The following is a 22956-nucleotide window of genomic DNA, read 5'->3' as shown; positions in this document are numbered from 1 at the left end:
ATAAACATTTACCCTTTTGAAAACGAAGCACAACTTTCTTGGCAGCGCCTGAGCAATCCAAAATCTTCAGAAAAGCCCTTTGCGTCTGAATTTCCCAGGTACCTGAAGCTTACACCTTAATGCGCCCAACCTTCTTCTTAAATTTCATTCTCTTGTTTAAAAACTAAAACCTTGCTAAGCTGTACTACACATTCCTGATCCTTCTTAAACAGAGCATACTGGAACCTCTTCTTGGGGACCGTATTACTAAACCCAGCCATCCTCCGGGGTTGTGAGACACACAAAGCTGTTTCATATGGTCCTGTACACACTGGCTGGCCTGCTCTGGTGGAGTCCGCTTTCAAAGTTTTCCTGTCCCACCCCCATACCATTGAGCTGCTTGCTTGTTACTTCTCACTACTGTCAAACGTGCTTTCTAAATGCTCATCATCTCGTGTTGGGACTGCTACAAAACTCTTCTAATCTGCCACTTATAATTTGATAGGAAACCTAATATTAAAATTTATTTGAACTATGGGAAAAAACCAAGTTAAAACAACAAATAAGTGAAACGCATGTAGTGAATGCACTAAAATGTGTGGGGATGTTTTGAAATGGTTCAATCTGATATATTTATGTGTTTACTTATTTCTCTCTAGTCTTCCAAATGGGAAAAATTTCCTGGAAAACTGAACTCCAGATATAAAAAGTACTATTTGGCTAAATCTTTCTAAATACAACAGTTTCCTATTCGAAGTAAAAAAATTCTCATCTTGGGCCGCCCTGGTGGCGCAGCGGTCTAGCGCCGCCTGCAGCCTAGGGTGTGATCCTGGAGACCCTGGATCGAGTCCCCTGTCAGGCTCTCTGCATGGTGCCTGCTTCTCCCTCTGCCTGTGTCTCTGCCTCCCTCTCTCTCTCTCTGTGTCTCTATGAATAAATAAATTTTAAAAATCTTTAAAAAAAAAATTCTCATCTTCATACTTAAAATTCCAATAAAATCAATGTTGTATATTTGGCCAGTAAACACAAAAATGTGTAGTATACCGTGGTCTGCTATTTAAGTTGTATTAAAGTTGCAATTCTTTCTTCAAATTGTTAAAACATTAAAACATTTACTTTTTTCTTTTCTTTTTTTTATTTATGATAGTCACACAGAGAGAGAGAGAGGGAGGCAGAGACAAAGGCAGAGGGAGAAGCAGGCTCCATGCACCGGGAGCCCGACATGGGACTCGATCCCGGGTCTCCAGGATCGCGCCCTGGGCCAAAGGCAGGCACTAAACCGCTGCGCCACCCAGGGATCCCCAACATTTACTTTTCTAATATTGCAACTGGTTTTAAGTTAATAGCATTACTATGCTATATAAAACTGTCACTACCTACTATGATTTCACTAAGAGTACACTCGCCAACATACAAAAGGTACTTCCTTTGTGCCAGATTACTCTCATTTTTAACAACATATGGCCAGGTAGTTACAAGGTAAGAATCCAACTGTTAGATGAACTCACAGGCCTAATTCCCAAAGTAGATTCATATACTAGATTATAAAGAAATTCTTGGTGTAAAAATTAGGCTATGCTAATTAACCTTGCAGATTCCCTATTTTTATTTCATCAATTTCAACTGATTTTTTGGAATTATTTTACTTTTTATTTTAAAATCTTGACATGGATTCTTTTTTTTCTTTATAATTTATCAAATTATGATAAGCCATGATTTGTAAGGTCTTGTATTCAAATTACTTATAATTAACTAAAATTTGTTTATTTGTATTTACTTCATACTCAAATGTACAAGTATTGTTACATTTCAGGAAAAAAAGAACATGAAGTTTAATATAAACTTTAATATAAGTATTGATATTAAAATTTTATTTCATTTATAATTACCATATACTATCAAAGGAAAAAAAGGCAATGAGGTAAGTTAAAGTTAGATATATTACCACAGGACCAAACTTGGGGCTCTAAAAAAACTAAAAAGCAATGGAATCTTGGAAATACGACAAAATACCTTAGGAAGGAAGGTTCATATTAAAATGGGAATAAAACAAGCGTTCCCAACAGTTAGAGCACAATATTAAATGTCAGTTGTAGGAATATTAATTAATTATCACAGAACTAGACAGCTAGGAAAGGTATTTCTAGCTGTTAACTGAAATCTCCTTGTTAAAAAAAAAAAAATCCATCTCAGTGTTTTCTAACAAATAAGACAATAGCGAGCGAGTAAGTTACGTTACACAACTGTTAAACTGTGTAAGATGCCCCAGCAGCACCTGACTGATTTCTACTGGTCCCCGGAACAGGATCACACTGCCTAAGAGACATATTCTCCCAACTCTGTGAAGGACCCAACAGGGAAGCATGCCCTTAGCAGTGGCCAGCAGGTAAGAAACAGTGAAGAAGTCGGAGTGGGGTATTAAACAACCGGTAAGTTATTTAGAGCAGCCGTGAGACTTTATTCTCCTAAATAACAGAACAACTCTTATCTGGCTTGGACAGGTTTTGAAGTAATACTATTCAAAATCTAAACTGGATAGCTTCTCAAAGTCCCTTCCTGACACGGAAACCATGAATTACATTTATCCAACAACAGTAGTAACGACCAAACACAACATGTGCAAAGCAGTATCTTCACTTAACTGGAGGATACTGAAAAGGTGATTTTCTGAGCAATTCTGCGTGTTCTGTTAAGTATCTGGGTGTTTTAAGGTTTTTTTTCCCCCCTCTTAGATATTTGAGTGTTTATCTGCATTCTTCTTGCTTCTTTTGAACCAGAAATTAACTGCCTTTATTTTCCAAACTTTAATTTTTAAACTAAACCCTAATTACAGCATGGGCCCAAATTACTAAACTGATTTACCTAAGTACATGACCTTGGGAAATCACTTCTTGTAAAATGAGTGGCTTGTACTGAGAGCCACTAGAATGTAACCTTTACATTCATTACTCTATTCCCACCCCCACCCCCCACCAGGTGACATGGAAGTCACTGAATGTTTACTGCCTGTCCCCAAATGACAAATATAAATGTAGTTACTTTTTCTTTTGTAACATTTATATTTTAATCTGTATATTCCCAAACATCCTGAAGAGGACACTAAAACCAAAATTTCCTATGCATCAAAAATAACTTTACATAATTTAAAATCAGATACTCATTTTTTAAGAAATAAAACAAGTAGATTATACAAGAACTGACAAACGTCACCCAGTTTGTTACACTTCCCTTTTCTTCCTCCCCATTAACCCATTGGTCCGTCCTGACCCTTCATCTGAAAGGAGAAAATGCATGGGTCATGCAGGGAGAAGGCCTGAGTTCTAGTCCCATTTCTTCCATTAACTGGCTCTGTGCAGACAAGTCACTTCCCCCTTAGGCCCTGTCAGGCTGTTTATTTCAACAAAAGAGCTGAACAAATTATTAATTTCTAAAGTCTTCCACTCTGAAGATCGAATTCTTTCATTCTACTCATTATTCTACTCCTAATGGCTTGATTTGGGGCTTGCCATATCATTCCTCAACTCAAAATTGTCTTTTTCCCTTCTTATTTTTCCTTAACCTTGAATCTGATCTAAAACCATGAGTAAAGCAGAGTAAAAAAGCACAGTGTCCTTGAAGTCAAGGAGCTCAGGCTCAAATCCAGACTGCCACCAGCGAATCCCATCCCTAAAATGGTGATGTTGTGAACTATCTCACTGAGGGTTAGAAGAATGTATAAAGCACCTAATACAGTGCCTGACATGTTGGAGATGCTCAATTAGCACCTTGTTCTATTTCCCAGGATCAAAAGCCTCAGCTTCCCAATGTCTATAGCAAGGATGACCAACCAGCAAGCTGCACAGGTGGCAAGCAGGCGGATTTGTAAAACTACAGGTAGAAACTGGGTTAAACGTTCTCACCAAGTCACTGTGTGCCTGTCAGGTGTCTGCCTGTAACCTGCCAATATGGTTCTGGGGAAAGCAGGCTCAGCCACAAGTCCCTCCTGAACTCTGAAAAGCAAATGGTGCAGCCTCCTCAGACCAAATCCTCAGATCAAGAGGAAATGAAAACTTGACACAATTCTTCAAAAAAACCCGATAGATTCTCTGGATTTTACCTGAAAGCAAACTCCTCAGCCTGCCATTAACGTGAAAAGAAGCCAGACCCGTTTCTTTGCATTTAAATCTATAGGCCAGTACAGCTAATGCTGGAGTCCACCAAGCATTATTTGAGTTTTCAATTATAGGCAATGAAGAGGTGTGACAAAAGAAAAAACAGTTTTTTCAACGAAATGAGGATACACTGAATTTCATAGTTACACACCAATATACCTTCAGAGAAAGTAACAGCTTTCTTCTTGATTTCAAAATTGGGTCAAAACTGGAATAAGCAAGTAGAGGAGTGACAGGGACTTGCAAGGAGAAACTCATTTCTTAAAGTGACTTAAATACAGTTATTTAATTATGTGGGATTGTTGTCCCAAATGAGGAATAATAACAATCTTTACTTCCATACGCTAGTCAATGATACAGCCAAATTACAGGGTAATTTGAGGGCAATCAATCAAGTGTGTGGAAGCCTGGGAACCTAAGAAATCTTGTAAAGAAACCCGTTTTTTCAAAGTGCCACCTTCTTTTTCCAAGCTACTTCAGCCCAAGCGGCTGTTGCAAAAGCATGTAATTAAAAGGATAGAACACAATTCAGAAAAAATTATTTCAGAAGGCTTAGCTTAAGAATTATCCACATTTCTATCTCTATTTAAAAACACAAGCCCACTAATCTGAGCTCTGAGCTCTTCTGGGATCAGGCCAAGCTGTTCCACTTGTCCACCCAAAATGCACTATCCGAGGACTATCTGACCAAAATTCTTGATCTGAGCTGCCATTTTTTTCTGCAAAGCAATTATTTCACAGGCACTGGCGCTTCTCACCCATCCTTCTTAAAACTGGCTAAAGTAGGTTTCTCTTCCCCGAGTTCTTTGCTCACATCCAACAGGCCTGATTTTCTCCACCCAGACTTGAGATCTGCGATCAGACCCAATGGCCTAAACGGCCCTTTCCCCTTAACAGACTCCTCCACTCCTCCCGTTTCTCTCCCACCCTACCCCTGCCCCTCTGCACAGCACCCTCACTAAGACTGCAATTCCTTGTCACCTCTACTTTTCCCTCATTTCTCACTATGCCTATGACCGGTACCCCCGTCTACCTAGCCTTGGTCCCAGCTTCATCCCCCAATTCCAGGACTCCTCAGCGCCTGCTCTGGACCTGGCCTCTGACCTCTGACCTCTAACCTCCTCGGCCCAATCCCCACCTGGCCTTTTTAAAAAATATTTTATTTATTCATGAGAGGCAGAGTCACAGGCAGAGGGAGAAGCAGGCTCCACGCAGGGAGCCCCACGTGGGACTCGATCCCGGGTCTCCTGGATCACGCCCTGGGCTGCAGGCGACGCTAAACCGCTGCGCCACCGGGGCTGCCCCCCACCTGGCCTTATTAACGCCGGTCCCCCCCAGACCTTCTGGCAGGTAGCGCCCCCCCCCCCCGCCCCGCCTCCTGGGATGATGATCCTCGTCATCCCCAGTGGCTGCCCAGTCCCTCCTCATCTTTAGACCCTGCCCAACCTCCTGTGTTTCTGGTCCTTGACTAAACCCACCCCCATTCCCAACCCCAGCAGTCCTGCCCTGACCCCAGCAAAGGCCAGCACTCGGGCTGGCCCATCCCACTTTTCCTCGGACGCCCAACCCGGTGCGTCCCCCAGCCCAGGGGACCCCTGATGCACGCGCCCTCCGCATCACACGCTCTGGGCTAACGCATCAGCTCTCCCCCAGCGCACATGCTCGGCCCCACCCGCACCCCGACCCGCTGGCCCGCGTCCCGGGGCCCACTCAGCCCCACCCCCGCGGGGTCCTCTCCCTCGCTGACCCCGGCCCGGTGACCTCCGCCCTCTCTCAGCCCCTCCCCCGGGGGTCGCTCTCCCGCCCTGACCCCGACCCGGTGACCTCCGCCCTCACTCAGCCCCCCCAGGGTCGTTCTCCCCACTTGACCCCGACCCGGTGACCTCCGCCCTCTCCCATCCCATCCCCTCCCCGGGGGGTCGCTGTCCCCCCCCCCCGTGACCTCCGCCCTCACTCAGCCCCTCCCCCGGGGGGGCCGCTCTCCCCCCCGCCCCGCCCCCGCCCCGGTGACCTCCGCCCTGGCCGAGTCCGGGGCTCCATTCCCGCGGCTTCCCGGGCGGCCCCCGCCCCCGCAGCCCACCGCGGGGTGTGCGCCCGGCCCGGCCCCGGCCCCGGCCCCCACGGCGGGGCCACAGCCGCCGTCCTCACCTCGGCGTCCACCACCTCGTGGTAGGCGGGCGGGGGGTCGAAGCCGCCGCCGCCGCCGCCGCCGGTGCTCCCGCCGCGGGAGGGGCCGCCGCCGTCCCCGCCGCCGCCGTCGCCGCGAGAGCCGCCGCCGGGCCCGGGGCTGGGGCCGCCGCCGCTGTCCATGGGCTCGTAGCCGCCGTAGTCGAGGCCCGGCCGCTCGTTGGTGAGCAGCGCCACGGCCTCGTTGATGTCGTTCTTGGCCAGGCGCAGGGCCCTGCGGATGGTGGCGGGGTCCGAGAAGCCCATGCACAGCAGCGTGGTCATGTGCTGCTCCTCCTCCGACTCCATGGCTCGGGCCTCCTCCGGGCCGCGCCGGCCGGCGGGCGGCGAAGCTGCGGCTCCCGGGCCTGGCGGGCCGCCCCCGCGCCCCAGCGGGCCCCTGCGCTGCCGGCCTGCGCGCTCCGCTGCCGCCGGGCCGGGCTGGGCGCGGGCGTGGACGCCGCGAGCCGAGCGAGGGCGGCGGGGCGCTCAGGCGCGGCGGCGGCCCGGCCCAGCCCTGCGCGCCGCCATGTTGGCCTCCTCCTCCCCCGCCTCCTCCCCCCTCCCCCCTCCCCCTCCCTCTCCCCCGCCTCCCCCGCCGCCTCCGCTCCCGGAAGCGGCCCGGGCAGCCCCAGGCGGGCGGAGGGCGGGCGCGGGGGAGGGCGGGGGAGGGGGAAGGTGTGACTTTTTTTTCTTTCCTTTTTTTTTTCCACTTAGCGAAGGGAGGGGCGGCGCAGACGGGCGGGCGGAGGCGAGGGAGGGTCCCCGGCCGCCGCCGCCGCCGCCGCCGCCGCCGCCCGTGGCTGCAGCAACAGGTCCCCCCGGGAGCGGGCCGGGCGGGGGCGCAGTGGGCTCCCCGGGCCCCGCCCCGCGCCCCCCCGCCCCGCGCCCCGGGTGGGCCTCCTTCCTCGCCGCCCGCCGGGCCCGAGATGCGCCGCAGTCCCGCAGGGAGACTCGCCCGGTGCCGCGGGCGCCCCGGCAGACACCCCAGGGCGCCCCCCCAGCTCCCGCCCACAGGGCCGGGGACCCACCCTGGCGGACCATCGCCCCCGCCCCCGCTCCCGCCCCCCACGCGGCCCCGCCCCCAGCCCTCGCACCTCTCGCTGAAAGCGCCCTAACCCGGCGAAAGTGGATTCCCGCCCTCTGGGTGTCCCCTCTGTCCCCGGCCACCTGCACCCACCAGACGCGACCGAACTCCTACAACTGGGAAATCCCGGGCGTCTGAAACCTCTTCCCACGGCCCCACTGGTCAAGGCCAGCGCCGTCTAGGAAACCCCGGGACCCCCCCGCCCCCCGCCCCCCGCCCCCGCCTGCGGGGCCCCGCGCGCCCGCCGCACACGCGCTGCCCCGCTCCCGCTCCCCCCCGACCCCCGCCTCCCGCGCGGCCGCACCGCCGGGCTCCGGACCCTCAGCGCCCCTGACCCCGACGGGGCGGCTCCGCGCTCCCCGCTCCTGCCCTCCGCGGGAGGGCCCCACGCCGGCCTGTGCGCCCCGCGTGCCCCGGGAGCATCAGCGCCCCGCGCCGCAGTCGCCTGGCCTCGGCCCAGGGAGCCCAGGCGCTCGCACCCCCCCCCCCCCCCCCCCCAGCTGCCTTCAATTCGCGCTTCTCTCCCGAGATCCTGAGGCCTTTTCCCTCATCTCGCCGCATGTTCCTTCGTTCAGTTCGCCCCGGTCTCTTCCAGAACCCTGCAGTCCCCAGACTGACCTTTCGCGCCCCACCACACCCTCCGCGTGACAGCCCAGCGCTCAGCACGACCTCATGGATCCCAAATCTTGACCTAGAGATTTCCCCTGTACTCTGCGAGGGTCTTTTCCCCTGGACCTTCTACGGAACCCTTCTTGCCTTGTTTGTCATGATGGGTAGCGAGAACCTCCTTGCTGCCCATATTTACAAACACCAGCAATTTGGGACGCCTGGGTGGCCGGGGATTGAGCGTCCGCCCTGCGCCCGGGAGGGGGTCCTGGGGTCCCGGGATCGAGTCCCCCATCAGGCTCCCTGCGTGGAGCCTGCTTCTCCCTCTGCCAGTGTTTCTACCTCTCTCTCTCTCTCTGTGTCTCTCATAAATAAATAAATAAATAAATAAATAAATAAATAAATAAATAAATAAATAAATAAAATCTTTAAAAAAAACACAGCAATTTGATTTACAGGGTGAATTTATTACTGTGGTTTACATTTATTTTTGTGTGTGTGGTTTACATTTAAATGAAGTAACTACATTCGTTGTACTGATTAAAGGCTGTTTTATAGAACAAAGAACAGGCCGTCCACCCAAAGGAAGTAAAGTCTCTTAATTTGTGAATGAAAAAAAAAAACAAACAAAACAAAAGCCCTTCTTACATTCTTGAACAATGACAAAACAAGAGCCTGCTAAGGACGAATGCCTTTAATGGAATCAGGTTCCACTGTCTATTGAAATAAAATTTCATTAAGTGTTAACTTCTTAGTGCTCAATGATGTTTAAATATTCATCTGTGGTACATGAGGACCAAAAGTAAACGAAGCCAAGCAGCCTATCATAGGGTACAAAAGCAAGATATTTAATTTATTCAATAAATACGTGCTATTTATCAGGTGCCAGTTACTGTTCTTGGTACTGGCGGAGCAACACTAAACAAAGCAGACAAAATTTGATGGTGGCAAAGTGATGACCTTCAATTTTGCCCTGTGTTTGAAGACTTAATTCAGTGACCAAATTAAGAAATGAGTTACCAGAGGAGAGAAAGTAACAGGTAAAGAAAAAAGTGTTTGCCACTGAGATTTGAGACCGAACCCAAGAGGTAATGAGACAGAGCTGGCCAATTCAGATGGCACATAAAAAGACTCATCAACAGTGGCAGGTTTATAGAACATGACAGAGGAAGCTGTGCCGGGCTGAGAAGAGGAAGCAGAGAAGGAAGCAGAGAAAAACAAAGTCTGTGATAAAAACTGGAAAGGAGCCACAAAAGGCTACAGAAAACAAGGAAGGCCATTTTTGAACCGGATCCTGGAGTGACTGAAAAGCCAGAGTGTCATTTGAGGATGCAAGTAGTTATAATCACACTTTTTTGCATGTACGAAAGCAAGTGAGCACTTTAAACCCTGTTGAATTGGGGTAGCAGGGGAGGGGCCTGTGGTGTGAATATTCATATTTTCACTTACATTTTTATTTTAGTTGCAATGAAATCTTGAAAAATGTTAAAAGGACTAAAGATTTTTAAATGACATTCAATTCAGTTATCCTTCTCTAGAAGCTTCTGGAAGAAAAAGAAAAAAAATAGCTAGGTCTTGAAGAGAGGTATGATGGGGTGTCTTGAAGAGAAAATATGAGGGCTTTCTCATATTAATAACTAAACTACAAAATATTTCATGTCTATTTTGAACCAGTCTGAGGACTAGAAAGACAAGTATGACCAAGACAAGCATAGTTCCTGGCCTCTTAGAATGTATTGTCTTTAAAAGGACATAGATAATAAAAAAGGGATCATCAAATGTGTTAGGTACTTTGATAGGGAATTTCAGGACATAAGGGGCAAATTTCTTGCCTTCTACAGGGGTAAATTGCCAAGTGTAGGAAATCCAAATCCCAGAGGATATTTAAAGTATAATCTGAAAGGCAGAAAAATGAGATGGAAAGAGAGAGATCCAAAAAAAATAGGAACAGGATGTGCAAAGGCCCTGGAGTGAGTGAGAGGAAAGGAATTGAGAAGAATGAAAAGCTACCAAATATGGCTGAGGTTCTAGGGAGGTAGTGACAAGGGAAGCTGGAAATGTAGGCAAACACCATCTGAGAGGGTCACTTAAACTGTGGTAAGGAGTTTGCACTTTATTTTGAGAGAATAGGAAACCACTGAAATATTTATGTGGAGGAGAGAGGTGATGTTATTTAAATTTTAGGAGGAGTATGCAATGTGGAAGATGGTCTAAACGGGAGGAAAGGTAAAGGTGGAGAATTCAGTTGACCAGTTAGCCTCTTGGTTGCCAGATAATCAGCAAACCCATCAAAGGGAAAAGCCATGCTGAATGACAGGCTCACCTCTCTGTACTTCCTTTCTCTTTGGTATTTGGCCCTTGAAGTTCTTAGGGGAAACTGTGGTTTTTTTGTTGTTGTTGTTGTTGTTTTAAAGTAGGCTCCATGCCCAGTATGGAGTCCAACGTGGGGCTTGAACTCACAACCCTGAGATCAAGATCTGACCAGAGGTTAAGAACCAGACTTTTAACCAACTGAGCACTCAGGCACCACTCTTAGAAAATTTCAGTGCCTTCAAACAGAAATTTCTTCTGCCCAGCTTGTCTAGTTGTTCTGTTAGAGGGATGGTCTTAAATAAGCAAATCTGTCATAGTTGGAAGGAGAACTCCCATAGAAGATGGAGAAAATTTCTTCAAGGTGGCAGACCCTGACAAAGGGAGATTTTCCAAGACTAGGAAGAGGTTAGTATTTTGAATATTCCCTGAGGAGGAAGAGCCTTGTCCTGCTAACTTGCAGTACCCCCAGGAAGTAGAAAAAGCTCAAAGAGAAATGATTGCGTGAGTCCCAGATTTGCAGCCTGTACAAAATTCTCCAATTTCCAGCAGGACAGGGAAGCACAACAGAATCACCTTCCTTCAAAGGAGCTTGGCCTCTGCACGCTTAGACTGTGATCCCTTCAGTGTTAACTAGTATAGACCAAGAACCAAAGGATTCTTCCGTTGTTGTAGATGGACAAGCCTGGGCAATTTGCATAAATCCTCCCTGCAGTAGGAGAGGGAACCTTCTCATTATTACTGTAATTCAATATCTCAATACTGGCAGGTAGGGGGTTTGAGTGAGCTTTAATTTGTTTCTCAAAAAATAAAATGACATTTAGGGCAACACCAGTGGCTCAGCGGTTTAATGCCGCCTTTGGCCCAGGGCATGATCCTGGACCCTGGAGCGTCGGGCTCCCTGCATGGAGTCTGCTTCTCCCTCTGCCTGTGTCTCTGCCTCTCTCTCTCTCTCTCTCTCTCTCTGTTTCTCATGAATAAATAAATAAAATCTTTAAAAATAAAATAAAATAAAATGACATTTAATGTCCCAGATTTTGATGGATGCAAATTCATACCCACTGTGTGCATTAAAAAAAAAAAAAAACTAATAAAAACTGCCACTAGAAAAATAGGCATCAATGGCTATACCTAGAAAACTCTATTTGTGATCCCTGGGTGGCCCAGTGGTTCAGAGACTGCCTTCCGCCCAGAGCGTGATCCTGGAGTCCTAGGATGGAGTCCCACATCAGGCTCCTTGCATGGAGCCTGCTTGTCCCTCTGCCTGTGTCTCTGCCTCTCTCTCTGTGTGTCTGTCATGAATAAATAAGTAAAATCTTAAAAAAAAAAAAAAAGAAGAAGAAGAAGAAGAAGAAGAAAGAAAAGAAAACTCTATTTGGGCATTATTTGTTTATTTATTTATGTATCTATTTATTTATTTTTATAACAGCTTTATTGAGAGGTAATTCACATATCATATAATTTACTCATTTAAAGTGTAAGGGCCAATGGTTTTCAGTATATTCACAGATATGTGCTCTATAGTCACAATCCATTTTAGAACAGGTTTCAGGGATCCCTGGGTGGCGCAGCGGTTTAGCGCCTGCCTTTGTCCCAGGGCGCGATCCTGGAGACCCGGGATCGAATCCCACATCGGGCTCCCGGTGCATGGAGCCTGCTTCTCCCTCTGCCTATGTCTCTGCCTCTCTCTCTCTCTGTGTGTGTGACTATCATAAATAAAATAAAATAAAATAAAAAAGAAAAAGAATAGAACAGGTTTCATTACCTAAAGAAGGAAACCCCATACCATCTAGCTATCTCTCTTCTGTATTCTCATTCCCCTCAGTGCTAAGCAATCACTAATCTACTATAGATTTGTCTGTTCTAGAAACTTAATGTACATGGAATCTTATAATATTTGGTCTTTTTTGCCTGACTTCTTTTATTCAATATACTATTTGCAAACTTTATCCATGTTCTATACCACATTTTTGGTATTTTGCTCCAGGCCCTGGCCAAATATAGGTGTGCTGTATTTTGTTTATTTATTCGTAATGGATATTTGAGTTGTTTCTACTATTTGGGTATTATGAATAATGCTGCTATAATTATTTATATACGGGGATCCCTGGGTGGCTCAGTGGTTTAGCGCCTGCCTTTAGCCCAGGGCGTGCTCCTGGAGTCCCTGGATAGAGTCCCACGTGGGGCTCCCTGCATGGAAACTGCTTCTCCCTCTGCCTGTGTCTCTGCCTTTCTCTCTCTGTGTCTCTTATGAATGAATAAATGAAAAAAATCTTTTAAAAAAAAGTTTTTGTGTGGACATGTTTTCATTGCTTATTGGTCATTTGTGTATCTTCTTTGGATTAATTCTACTCAGGTCCTCTATTCAATATCCTCTTTGAATTGGCATATTTTCTTTTTATTACTATGTTGTAAGACTTCTTTTATATTCTAGATCCAAGTCCTTTACCAGATGTATGATTTGCAAATATTTACTGCCATTCTGTGGCTTGTCTTTTCACTTTTTTGCTAGTGCCCTTTGCGGTATAAAATTTTTAGTTTTGATGAAGTACAATTTATATTTTTTTCTTTCATTGCTGTGCTTTTGGTGGCATATCCAAGAAATCATTGCCAAATCTCATGTCATGAAGTTTTTTGTTTTTGTTTTTGTTTTTTTTTTTTTGCCTGTGTTTTCTTCTAAGAGTTTTATAGTTTTAACTCTTGCTGTTAGGTCTTGGTCTAGTTTGAGTTAATTGTTGTATGTGGATTGGAAGGTAAGGTAAAGATCTAATTCCATTCTTTTGCATTTGGCCATCTAATTGTCCCAATATTACTTAAAGATTATTCTTTTCCCCATTTGATGGTCTTGCACACTTGTCAAACATCAATTAAACATGGACCCTCAAGTTATTCTGGAATCTGAATTCTATCCCATCAATCTATATGTCTATCTTCTTTTTTTTAAGACTTTTTTTTTAAAGATTTTATTTATTTATTCATGAGAGAGGCAGAGACATAGACAGAGGGAGAAGCAGGCTCTCTATGGGGAGCTTGATGCAGGACTCTTATCTCAGGACCCCAGGGTCACGCCCTAAGCCAAAGGCAGAGGCTCAACTGCTGAGCCACCCAGGTGCCCCTGTATGCCTATCTTTCTGCCTATAGTACATTGTCTTGATTAAGGCTCCTCTGTGGTAAGTTGTTTTTTTGTTTGTTTTTTTTTTTTAAGATTTTATTTATCTATTAGAGACAGAGAGAGAAAGAGAGAGAGAGAGAGAGGCAGAGGGAGAAGCAGACTCCAAGGAGGGAGCCCGATGTGGGTCTCGATTCCGGGTCTCCAGGATCACGCCCTGGGCCGAAGGCGGCACTAAACCGCTGAGCCACCGGGGCTGCCCTGTGGTAAGTTTTAAAATAAGTTCAAGTCCCCCAATTTTATTCTTTTTCAAGATTGTTTTGGCCATTCTGAGTCCCTTGCAATTATATATGAATTTTAGAATCAGTTTGTCAATTTCTACATAGAAATAAGCTGGAATTTCCATAGAGATTACATTGAACCACTACATAGGGATTACATTGAATCACTAAACAGTTTAGGGGAATATTACCATCTTGACAATATTAGGTCTTCCAATCCACAAATATGTTATGTAAGTCTTTCCATTTATTCGACTCTCCTTTCTTTTAGTAGTGTTCTGTACTTTTTAGAATATGTCTTGTACTTCTTTTGCTAAATTTATTCTTAAATATATTTTTTCTTTTTGATGCTATTGTAAGTGGAATAGTTTTCTTTTCTTTTCTTTTAAGATTTTATTCATGTATTCCTGAGAGACAGAGAGAAAAGCAGAGACATAGGCAGAGGGAGAAGCAGGCTCCCTGCAGGGAGCCTGATTTGGGACTCAATCCCAGGACCCAGGGATCACACCCTGAACCAAAGGCAGATGCTCAACCACTGAGCCACCCAGGTGCCCTGGAATAGTATTCTTTTCTTTTCTTTTTTAAGATTTATTTATTTATTTATTTATTTATTTATTTATTTATTTATTTATGAGAGAGAGAGAGAGAGGCAGAGACACAGGCAGAGGGAGAAGCAGGCTCCATGCCGGAGGCAGACGCAGGACTCGATCCCGAGACTCCAGGATCATGCCCTGGGCCAAAGGCTGGCGCCAAACCGCTGAGTTACCCAGGGATCCCCCTGGAATAGTATTCTTAATTTCATATTTGGATTGTGTGATGGCAAATGTATAGACATACAATTGAATTTTATAAATTGATCTGGTAACCTACAACCTTTCTAAACTTACTAGTTCTAACAGATTTTGAGTGGATTTCTTAGGATTTTCCACTCACAAGTTCATGTTATCTATGAATAAAGATAGTTTTACTTCTTTTCAATGTGGATGCCTTTTGTTTATTTTTCTTGCCTAATTGCCCTGGCAAGACCCTGTACAGTATTGAATAGAGATGCAGATGGCAGCCATCATTGTTTTATTCCTGATTTTAGGAGGAAAACACCCAATCCTTCACCGCTAAGTATGATATTTGCTGTGGGGTTTTCATGTATGGCTTTTATTATGTTGAGATAGTTTCCTCCTATTCTTTTCAAGAATGATCAATGTGGCTTATGTTTTTTATTCTGTTGATAATGTGTATTGCTTTTATTGATTTTCATGTTAAATCAGTCTTGCATTCTGGGATAAATCCCACTTACTCATGATGTATGATAGTTTATATATGTTATTGGATTTAATTTGCTAATAGTTTATTGAAAAACACAGTAATACTCTTGGGGAAAGGGAGTAGTTACTTTTATTTTTTTATTTTTTAACGTGAAAATGGAGTAATTTATTAACTAAAATGCTACAAAAATAGTGCACTCAATTTCATATTTTATAAAAGTACATTTGAAAAGGATGAAATATTCTTTATATATATATATATATATATATATAGCTTTTCCCCAGAAATACTTTTATTTTTTTTCCCAGAAATACTTTTAAAATGTCTTAAGATACATTCTAAGACTTATAAACCTTTTAATATTATTGTTATTATTATTTTAAGTTTTTATTTTAGTTCCAGTTAGTTAACATATAGTGTTATATTAGTTTCAAGTATACAATATTGTGATTAAATACTTTCCATAAATTACCATGTTCTTATCACAATAAGTGCACCGATTAGGTGAGGGGATGTGTTAAATAGGTGATGGGGATTAAGGAGAGCAATTAGTTTATTTTGTTTTTGTTCTGTTTTTAAGGAAAGCAAATAATTTTTTTTTTGGAAAGCAAATAATTTTTTAAAAAGATTTTATTTATTTATTCATGAAAGACACAAAGACAGGCAGAGACAAAGAGAGGGAGAAGCAGGCTCCTCCGCAGGGAGCCCAATGCGGGACTCAGTCCCAGGACCCCAGGATCATGCCCTGAGCCAACAGCAGATGCTCAGCCAGTGAACTACCCAGGCATCCTGGAAAGCAAATAATTTTAGAGGAATCTAGATTCTGACAGTATGAAAAGTGGAGAAAGCTAGAAGGAAGAGGAAATGATAATTTTCAAGTCCAAGACTCCTCTCATCCTTTACTAGAGATAGTATGTTGCCAAATGGGGAGTCATTTAGAAGTTAACATGGTATCTTCCTTCACTTAAGAATGATGCAACTGACCTGATGGTAGTCCAACATTAGATTTTGGATGTTTCACCAGTAGCAAGAATGAGTTTTCCTGAGCCCCGTGACTAATGGGCAGATCTATCCCCTGGGCATGCAAACTGCTTTCACGGCCTCCACTTCGGAAGGCACTTTACTTGTAGCAGATGAGTTATGAATCCAATGGTCCACAGCATAAATGCATGCTATCAGGTTGTCAAGTAGAGAGGTAAGGCCAAACGGAGTTTTCCTTAATTTGTTAGGCAGTGAGCAGCCATTAAAGGTTTTGAGTCAGGAAATGACATGATTGAAAGTATGATTAAAAAGACTAAACTACCATTAGTGTGTTGAACATAAGAGATTCAATAAACAGGTGTGGGGGGAGAATGAAAAGAAGCATGAAGAAGTAAGGTAGATTCTTTAAGATTTGGTAATTGAATTTGATGATCAAGGATAAAGAAAAATATCTAGATTTTTAAGGCTGGATAATCTGAAGCCAGGGTTTGATCAGAAGGGAAGATGATGACTTTGGCCTTAAATGGGTTGATATTTCACTAGGAAAGTTTGCCTGTAGTCTTCCCCAATTATTTCGCATGTGTCCATTGGAAAACAAAACAGTTAAAGCTGATAAACATTTACAAGGAAAGGACACTGGGGACATTTAATTTGGAAAGTGAAAAGATTCTGAAAGAGATAGATGAAAGGAACCATTTATTTCTCTGATGACCTAGTTCCTGGCCTTTAACTCAGCATACTCACCTATACATGACACCGCATGCCAGCTGAAGAAAGCAAAACACATTTTGAGACAAGTGCCCCCAGCAAACACTCCCATTTTTACCCACTGCTTTTCATTTTCATCTCCCTGCTCCTAGATAGCTTGTTCCATATCTTGGTTTACAAACTGGCCCCTCTGCAAAGAGGACAAGGAGAGGCTAACAAAGGAACCGAACCACTCCATCACTCCATACTGGTAGGTGGCAGTTTTAATAGATAAGGGGACCTACCTAAATGAGGCTTGTCTTGGGCAGCCACACTGCACCTGTCTGCCAAATCCTAAAAGTCTACGTGGAGGTCTTACCAGGGTTCAGTAGCGTATACTGTTCAGATGGTCTCAATACCACATTACTATTGGAAGGCTATGATGTGGTAGCTTCTAGCATGGGGAAGGCAATGGGATGCATATTCCAAGGACAGGGAAGGAGGTGACAGGCCTCTGATTGCCCAGCTCAGCTATTGGATCAACTGGCGGTCACGTCCTCTCACTGACCTCTAGCACGTCATATTCAAGGCTTCCATATTGCTTTTAATCTGCTTGTGGCCTCTTGTCTGTAGTAACATGTGATTACTCTTCCTGCATGTTGGATACCTCTTTCCATGGGCTCAGATTTCAGCAATCTCAGTTTCCAGTAAAAGACTTCCTCTGCTAGACCAGCCCCTCAGATACCTCCTGTTCGTGCTAAATCCAGGGTCTCTGCCAGGAGGTTTGGGCAGTTTATTTAATTGTATAAGCAGGTTTAGTTTGTCCAAAGTCACATTTTATAAGGAAGATATGGTCATAATGTGACAGTTTGCTGTTCTCCAACTAACTGAAAATTCTAATAAGGGATATGTTCACCTTGATAACAATGTTGAAACTCTGGTGAAAAGAGAAAGATGGACTCTCCCTATCTGGAGTGAAAGATCTAGAGTTGAGGCTTTTAATTTCCCCCGAAACCTGGAGGACCTGCCTCTCAGACTTCCGCTTCATTCCAACGTGATTTAGAAGTCTGTTTCATTTCCCCAATGTTGACTCACCAGGCTGGATTAATTTTCCAGGGTGTTGTGCTAATTATAGGCTGGTGGAGCTAATGAGCTAAATCAAAATGGCTCCAAGTGAAAAAGTAGCAGAGCACCCTGGGTTCTGCTCAGATGCGGAGCTATTTATAACTTCACAATTGTATGGTTACTATTAATTAGTAAGTATGGCAGTGACCCTCAATTTTCAAAGGCGTCTACACCATCATTTTCTAGTTAATCTTTCCCATCCATCACTGCTTTCGTTTTACATGAAGGGCGGAGCTGATGAATTACTTGCCTGAAGTCATGTCTATAGCAAAGCCAGAATTATACTGTAAACATTAGGAATAATAATAAACATAAGCTGTTTGCAGACTGCTTTGGAGTTTTCAAAAGGTCTTGTCCTTTGTCATTCACTTACACTTCCTAGTATCCCTAAGGGTTCCAGGTGGTTAATGGAGGGCAGCGGTAGAGAAGAGGGTTTGGTTCAGTCATTTTAACCTTTGTTTTATGAGGCTTTAGTTTTGTTCCATCCAAACCTAAAATATACAAACTCATAGAATCTAGTACCATTAGAAACTTCAATTTAGGAGCATCTGGGTGGCTCAGCGGTTGAGTGTCTGCCTTTGGCTCAAGGTATGATCCCAGGGTCCTGGGATTGTGTCCCACATTGGGCTCCCCACAGAGAGTCTGCTTCTCCCTTTGCCTGTGTCTCTGCTTCTCTCTCTGTGTCTCTCATGAATAAATAAATAAAATCTTAAAAAAAAAAAAAGAAAGAAAAAGAAAAAAGAGAAAATTCAATTTAAGAAAGTTGAGAACATCCAGATTGCTTATGCTAGAATGTTGGCATAAAACCTCCAAAAAGTGGAGCTGGTTTTAGTGATGGCTGTGACCCTTCATTCCCTGTTTCTGCTCACTTTTCCCCACTCAACTGCTTGGGCTTTTCTTGACCTTCATAGGCCGAGAGTGCCCACTGCCTTCTGCATTCAATGTTTTTTTAACCATTTATAATTCCACAAGCAGGGATGCACATAGTTGGATGAGTTCTTAAAAAAATTATTTATTTCTTTTAGGGAGAAAGAGAGACAGAGAGCAAGTGCATACGTGAAGGGAAGAGGGGAGAGGGAGAAGAAGAGGAAGAGAGAATTTCAAGCAGACTCCCCACTGAGTGTGGAGCCCAATGCGGGGCTCGATCCCACAACTCCGAGATCATGAAGCCAAGACTCAGACACTCAACCCACTAAGCCACCCAGGCACCCTACAGCTGGACGAGTTCTTGAATGTCACACTGGTACCTCACTGATGACTAAACTGAGACTCAAAGAATTAAGTCATTTTCCAAGTCTTATAGCTAGCAATCCTCGGAATGAGGGTGGACAGCTGCTGGACTTTTGCTCAAGTTTAAAAAGGACTAGACAACAGTCAGGCTGCCACCAGAGCAGTGTTGGTCACAGAACAACTACTGAATTAGCCACAGAGACTGCAGTTCCCAAAATGTGTTCATAGGCACTCTTGACATAGGGCTCTGTGGTTATGTTACTTTGCCCTGGTGGGAATTCACCAGCAAAATAGAAGATTGGAGATGCTAGAAAGTCCCTTGGGAAACAGTTTTGTTTAACTAAGCACTTATCACATGATTTAATCATTTTCTCAACTCAGAGAAAACCTAGTAACACCCTGTGTAATCAGTGTCCCTTGGAATGTGTTGAAGATCAAATAAAAGGTACCTGTTGAAATGGGACAGTCACAGGCAGGGCGAAAGCTTCTTGCAATTTCTTCACTACGCTGTATTTTAACTTCACCACACCTTGGGTGTAGATGTTATTGTGTCTACTCGTGGATGAGCTCAAGACTCTGGTTGCATGTGACAGATTTGAATTCAAATTTGTTTAGGCAAAAAGGGGTATCTATTGGTTCATGTCACTGAGAAGACTGGAACATTGAAACCAGCAATTTCTTTTTCTTTTTCCTTTTTCTGCTTCTGTCTGTTTGCCAGGTCTGTTCATTCTTCTTACAGACAGATGTCCTCACAAGAATGGAGACACGTGGGACACCTGGGTGGCTCAGTGGTTGAGCATCTGCCTTTGGTTCAGGTCATAATCCTGGAGTCCTAGGATCAAGTCCTGCATTGGGCTCCCCATGGGGAGCCTGCTTCTCCCTCTGCCTATGTCTCTGCCATTCTCTGTGTCTCTCATGAATAAATAAATAAAATCTTCAAAAAAAAAAAATGGAGACATGCCTTTGCACAGCTTAGATCTGTGTCCTGTCCAAAGAGGAAAGGATCCCCTGATTGCCTGCCCACCCAGCCAGTATCACTTAGCAGAATCCTAGAAAGTAACTCAGTTGGCCAGTGGGTGTCATGTGCCCCTCTGCTGTCCATCTCTGTGGCTGAGGAAAGGGGTACTGCACTTAGTTTAGACTAAATCTCATGCTCTTTCCTATGGACAGGAAGGAAATGCTCTCAGAAAGACCAGAAAGGGACTGAGACAGAATAATAGCCTGAAAGTTACATAACCTGCCTCAGGTGACATAGCCAGTAAGCGCCAGAACTGGGATTTAACTCAGGTCTGTCTAACTCCAAAGTCTGTCTGTCTTCTTGCCTCTGTGCATGTATGTTGTGTGTGTAAATATATATACTTTTTTTTTCCTGTGTGATTTGTTTCAATAAGATACAATCTCTACTCTTAAGGAAGGAATAGTTTGGTAGGAAAGAGGCACACTCTCATAGTAATAGGAGTAAAAGGTATAACAACCATGGCCATTCAGAGGATGGAGAGACCATATCAAGATCATATCTTAATCTCCAGGCTAAGATTCTAAATCTTTTGGCATTATGGGCACTTTTGAAGATCTGAAGAACCCCGTGAACTTTTTCCCCAACATACACACACAATTTCGCATGCATTTTTTTACATGCATTTGAAAGATGTTCGTGGACTCCTGCAAGCTGATCCTTGGTTCTCCAAGGAGCTTAAGACTGAGTTAATAATGACTGCTTTGAAAATGTACTTATGTAGAAGAACCAGTTTAAATGATCTGCCCTTGCTATAGAATGTTGGTATTGCCAGTGTAAACTGATGAACCTCAGTGTGGGTCTTTCAGTACCAGCCAGAAGGGCCCAGGAAACCCAAGTCAGAGCCATGGAGAGCGAAGAAAAGCTCAGGAAATAATGTGTTTCTTGGAAAAAACTTTGGGACATGCTGATAACACAGAAATGGTACTTGTTCAAATGGGGCCATTATAATCAGGGAGATATTCTTAAGATTTACCACTGCTATTTTTAGTATAAATAATAGAATCAGAACCATCTAATTTGACCTCATTTTATTTTTTATTTTTTTTAAGATTTTACTTATTGATTCATGGAGCACAGAGAGAGGCAGAGACACAGGCAGAAGGAGAAGCAGGCTCACTGTGGGGAGTCCGATGTGCGACTCGATCCCAGGACCCCGGGATCATGGCCTGAGCCAAAGGCAGACATTCAACCACTGAGCCACCCAGGTGTCTCTTGACCTCATTTTAAAGGAAAAAGAAATGTGGAAAGGGAAAGAGATTTACTCAAGGACACACAATTGAAGAATGTCTGTGACTTAACTAAGCAAGGTTCTTGTCCAACACTTTCTTCATTCCGTGTCACCACATCATCATGCCACACGGAGGGAAGAGGATGAATAGAAACAATAGCAATCATGTATTTTTAACATTCACCCCACTTTATTATAACTTGATTTAACTGTTCGTTTTCTCTACTAGACTGAAAACTGAGAGCAGGACCTTTGGCTGCTTACTTCACAGCTACGTTCCCAAGATTTAACTTATGGTAGACCCTCAATACACACCCCCCTTCTCTGAATGACTGGAGAATTTCTACATGGCAGGAACATCACTACTCCAGTTAGAACATGTCCTGTGATGTTTAAACATCTCCTGATGTGGCCCCTGCCACCCTGCCCTTTGCTGTTCTCCCTTGGCACTGTCCACAAGTCCCCAGTCCTCCTCACTCGAGCCAGGGAAAGCCTCCACCTTCCATACATTACGAAGGTGCAGGGACTTCTAACTGCTGCTTGGCTCGCTGCCTGAGGCCTCGAAGCGCAGGGCTGTCCCATGTTCCGTCTTGGCTCTCACTGGGGGCATTCCAGACCCCTGGGAAACACAGAGCTCCAGCCTGCCTACGAAAGGAACCATGGCAAGCACTTCTTCCTCCTCAGTAGATGCCACCACCCAGCCCCACGGCAGAGAAACCTTTTCATTACCTCCTTGAAACCCAGGCCAACCTTGAGAAGCGTTCATTTTTATTCAAGTGTTTGCTAATCAAACCAGATATCCTCAGTCTTTGGCAGAATATATGCACGGATGCTCTGCTATGTCTATCAATAGGCACTTTGGGTTTAATTTATTCAAAGGAAATGTCTGGGTAATGTGCTTTTAATTCACTGAAGAAGGATAAGTGTCCAAACCTCTGCAAACTTACTCTGAAATTAATGTTTTAAGGCCCATATAACTGTAGTCCTGTCAAATATTCCTTTAAAACACACCTCCTTGGGATCCCTGGGTGGCGCAGCGGTTTGGCGCCTGCCTATGGCCCAGGGCGCGATCCTGGAGACCCGGAATCGAATCCCACGTCGGGCTCCCGGTGCATGGAGCCTGCTTCTCCCTCTGCCTATGTCTCTGCCTCTCTCTCTCTCTCTGTGACTATCATAAATAAATAAAAATTAAAAAAAAAAAAACAGTACTTTAAAAAAAAATAAAACACACCTCCTTTATTTGCTTATTTTTTAAGATCTCATTTATTTATTCATGAGAGACACACAGAGAGAGAGAGGCAGAGACACAGGCAGAGGGAGAAGCAGGCTTCATGCAGGGAGCCCGATGTGGGACTTGATCCCGGGACTCCAGGATCACACCCTGCGCTGAAGGCAGACGCTCAACCACTGAGCCACCCAGGTGTCCCATAACACACCTCCTTTAAAGTGTGACTAGCCATGATAAATTATACATTTTTATAAATGTCAGCTGTCATAATGTTGTGAAACTTAAAGAGGATGAAAACCACCCAGCACCATCCCTGTCATACATTTACGTTTAATTCCTAATGGGCTGGGGATAGTTTGGCTGTAAATAGTAGAAAACTTAACATAAGCAATTAATAAGTAAGTGCTTTTCCCCTCATAAAGCACTATGTCTGATGGAATATGCAGGTTTGGTTTTAGTTTGGGAGCCCAATGAACCCATACCCAGTAGCTAGCTCTTCACTTGTCT

The 22956-nt window shown here is 44.6% G+C and overlaps 1 protein-coding gene across 1 annotated transcript in view; it reads right to left on the bottom strand.

The window, feature by feature from the left end:
• USP24 (ubiquitin specific peptidase 24) overlaps positions 1 to 6620 on the bottom strand; it is a 137026-nt gene extending 130406 nt beyond the window's left edge. The window contains exon 1 of the mRNA XM_038537424.1: positions 6279 to 6620. Within this exon, the coding sequence (XP_038393352.1) occupies positions 6279 to 6605 (327 nt within the window). The 5' untranslated portion in view covers positions 6606 to 6620. The remainder of the gene's footprint in view (positions 1 to 6278) is intronic.
• Positions 6621 to 22956: the final 16336 nt, after the last annotated feature.

This window comes from Canis lupus, chromosome 5 (genome assembly GCF_011100685.1).
Source record: "Canis lupus familiaris isolate Mischka breed German Shepherd chromosome 5, alternate assembly UU_Cfam_GSD_1.0, whole genome shotgun sequence".
NCBI classification, from domain to species: domain Eukaryota; kingdom Metazoa; phylum Chordata; class Mammalia; order Carnivora; family Canidae; genus Canis; species Canis lupus.
Note: the sequence above shows the minus strand (reverse complement) of the source record. Positions and strands in the feature narration are given on the sequence as shown.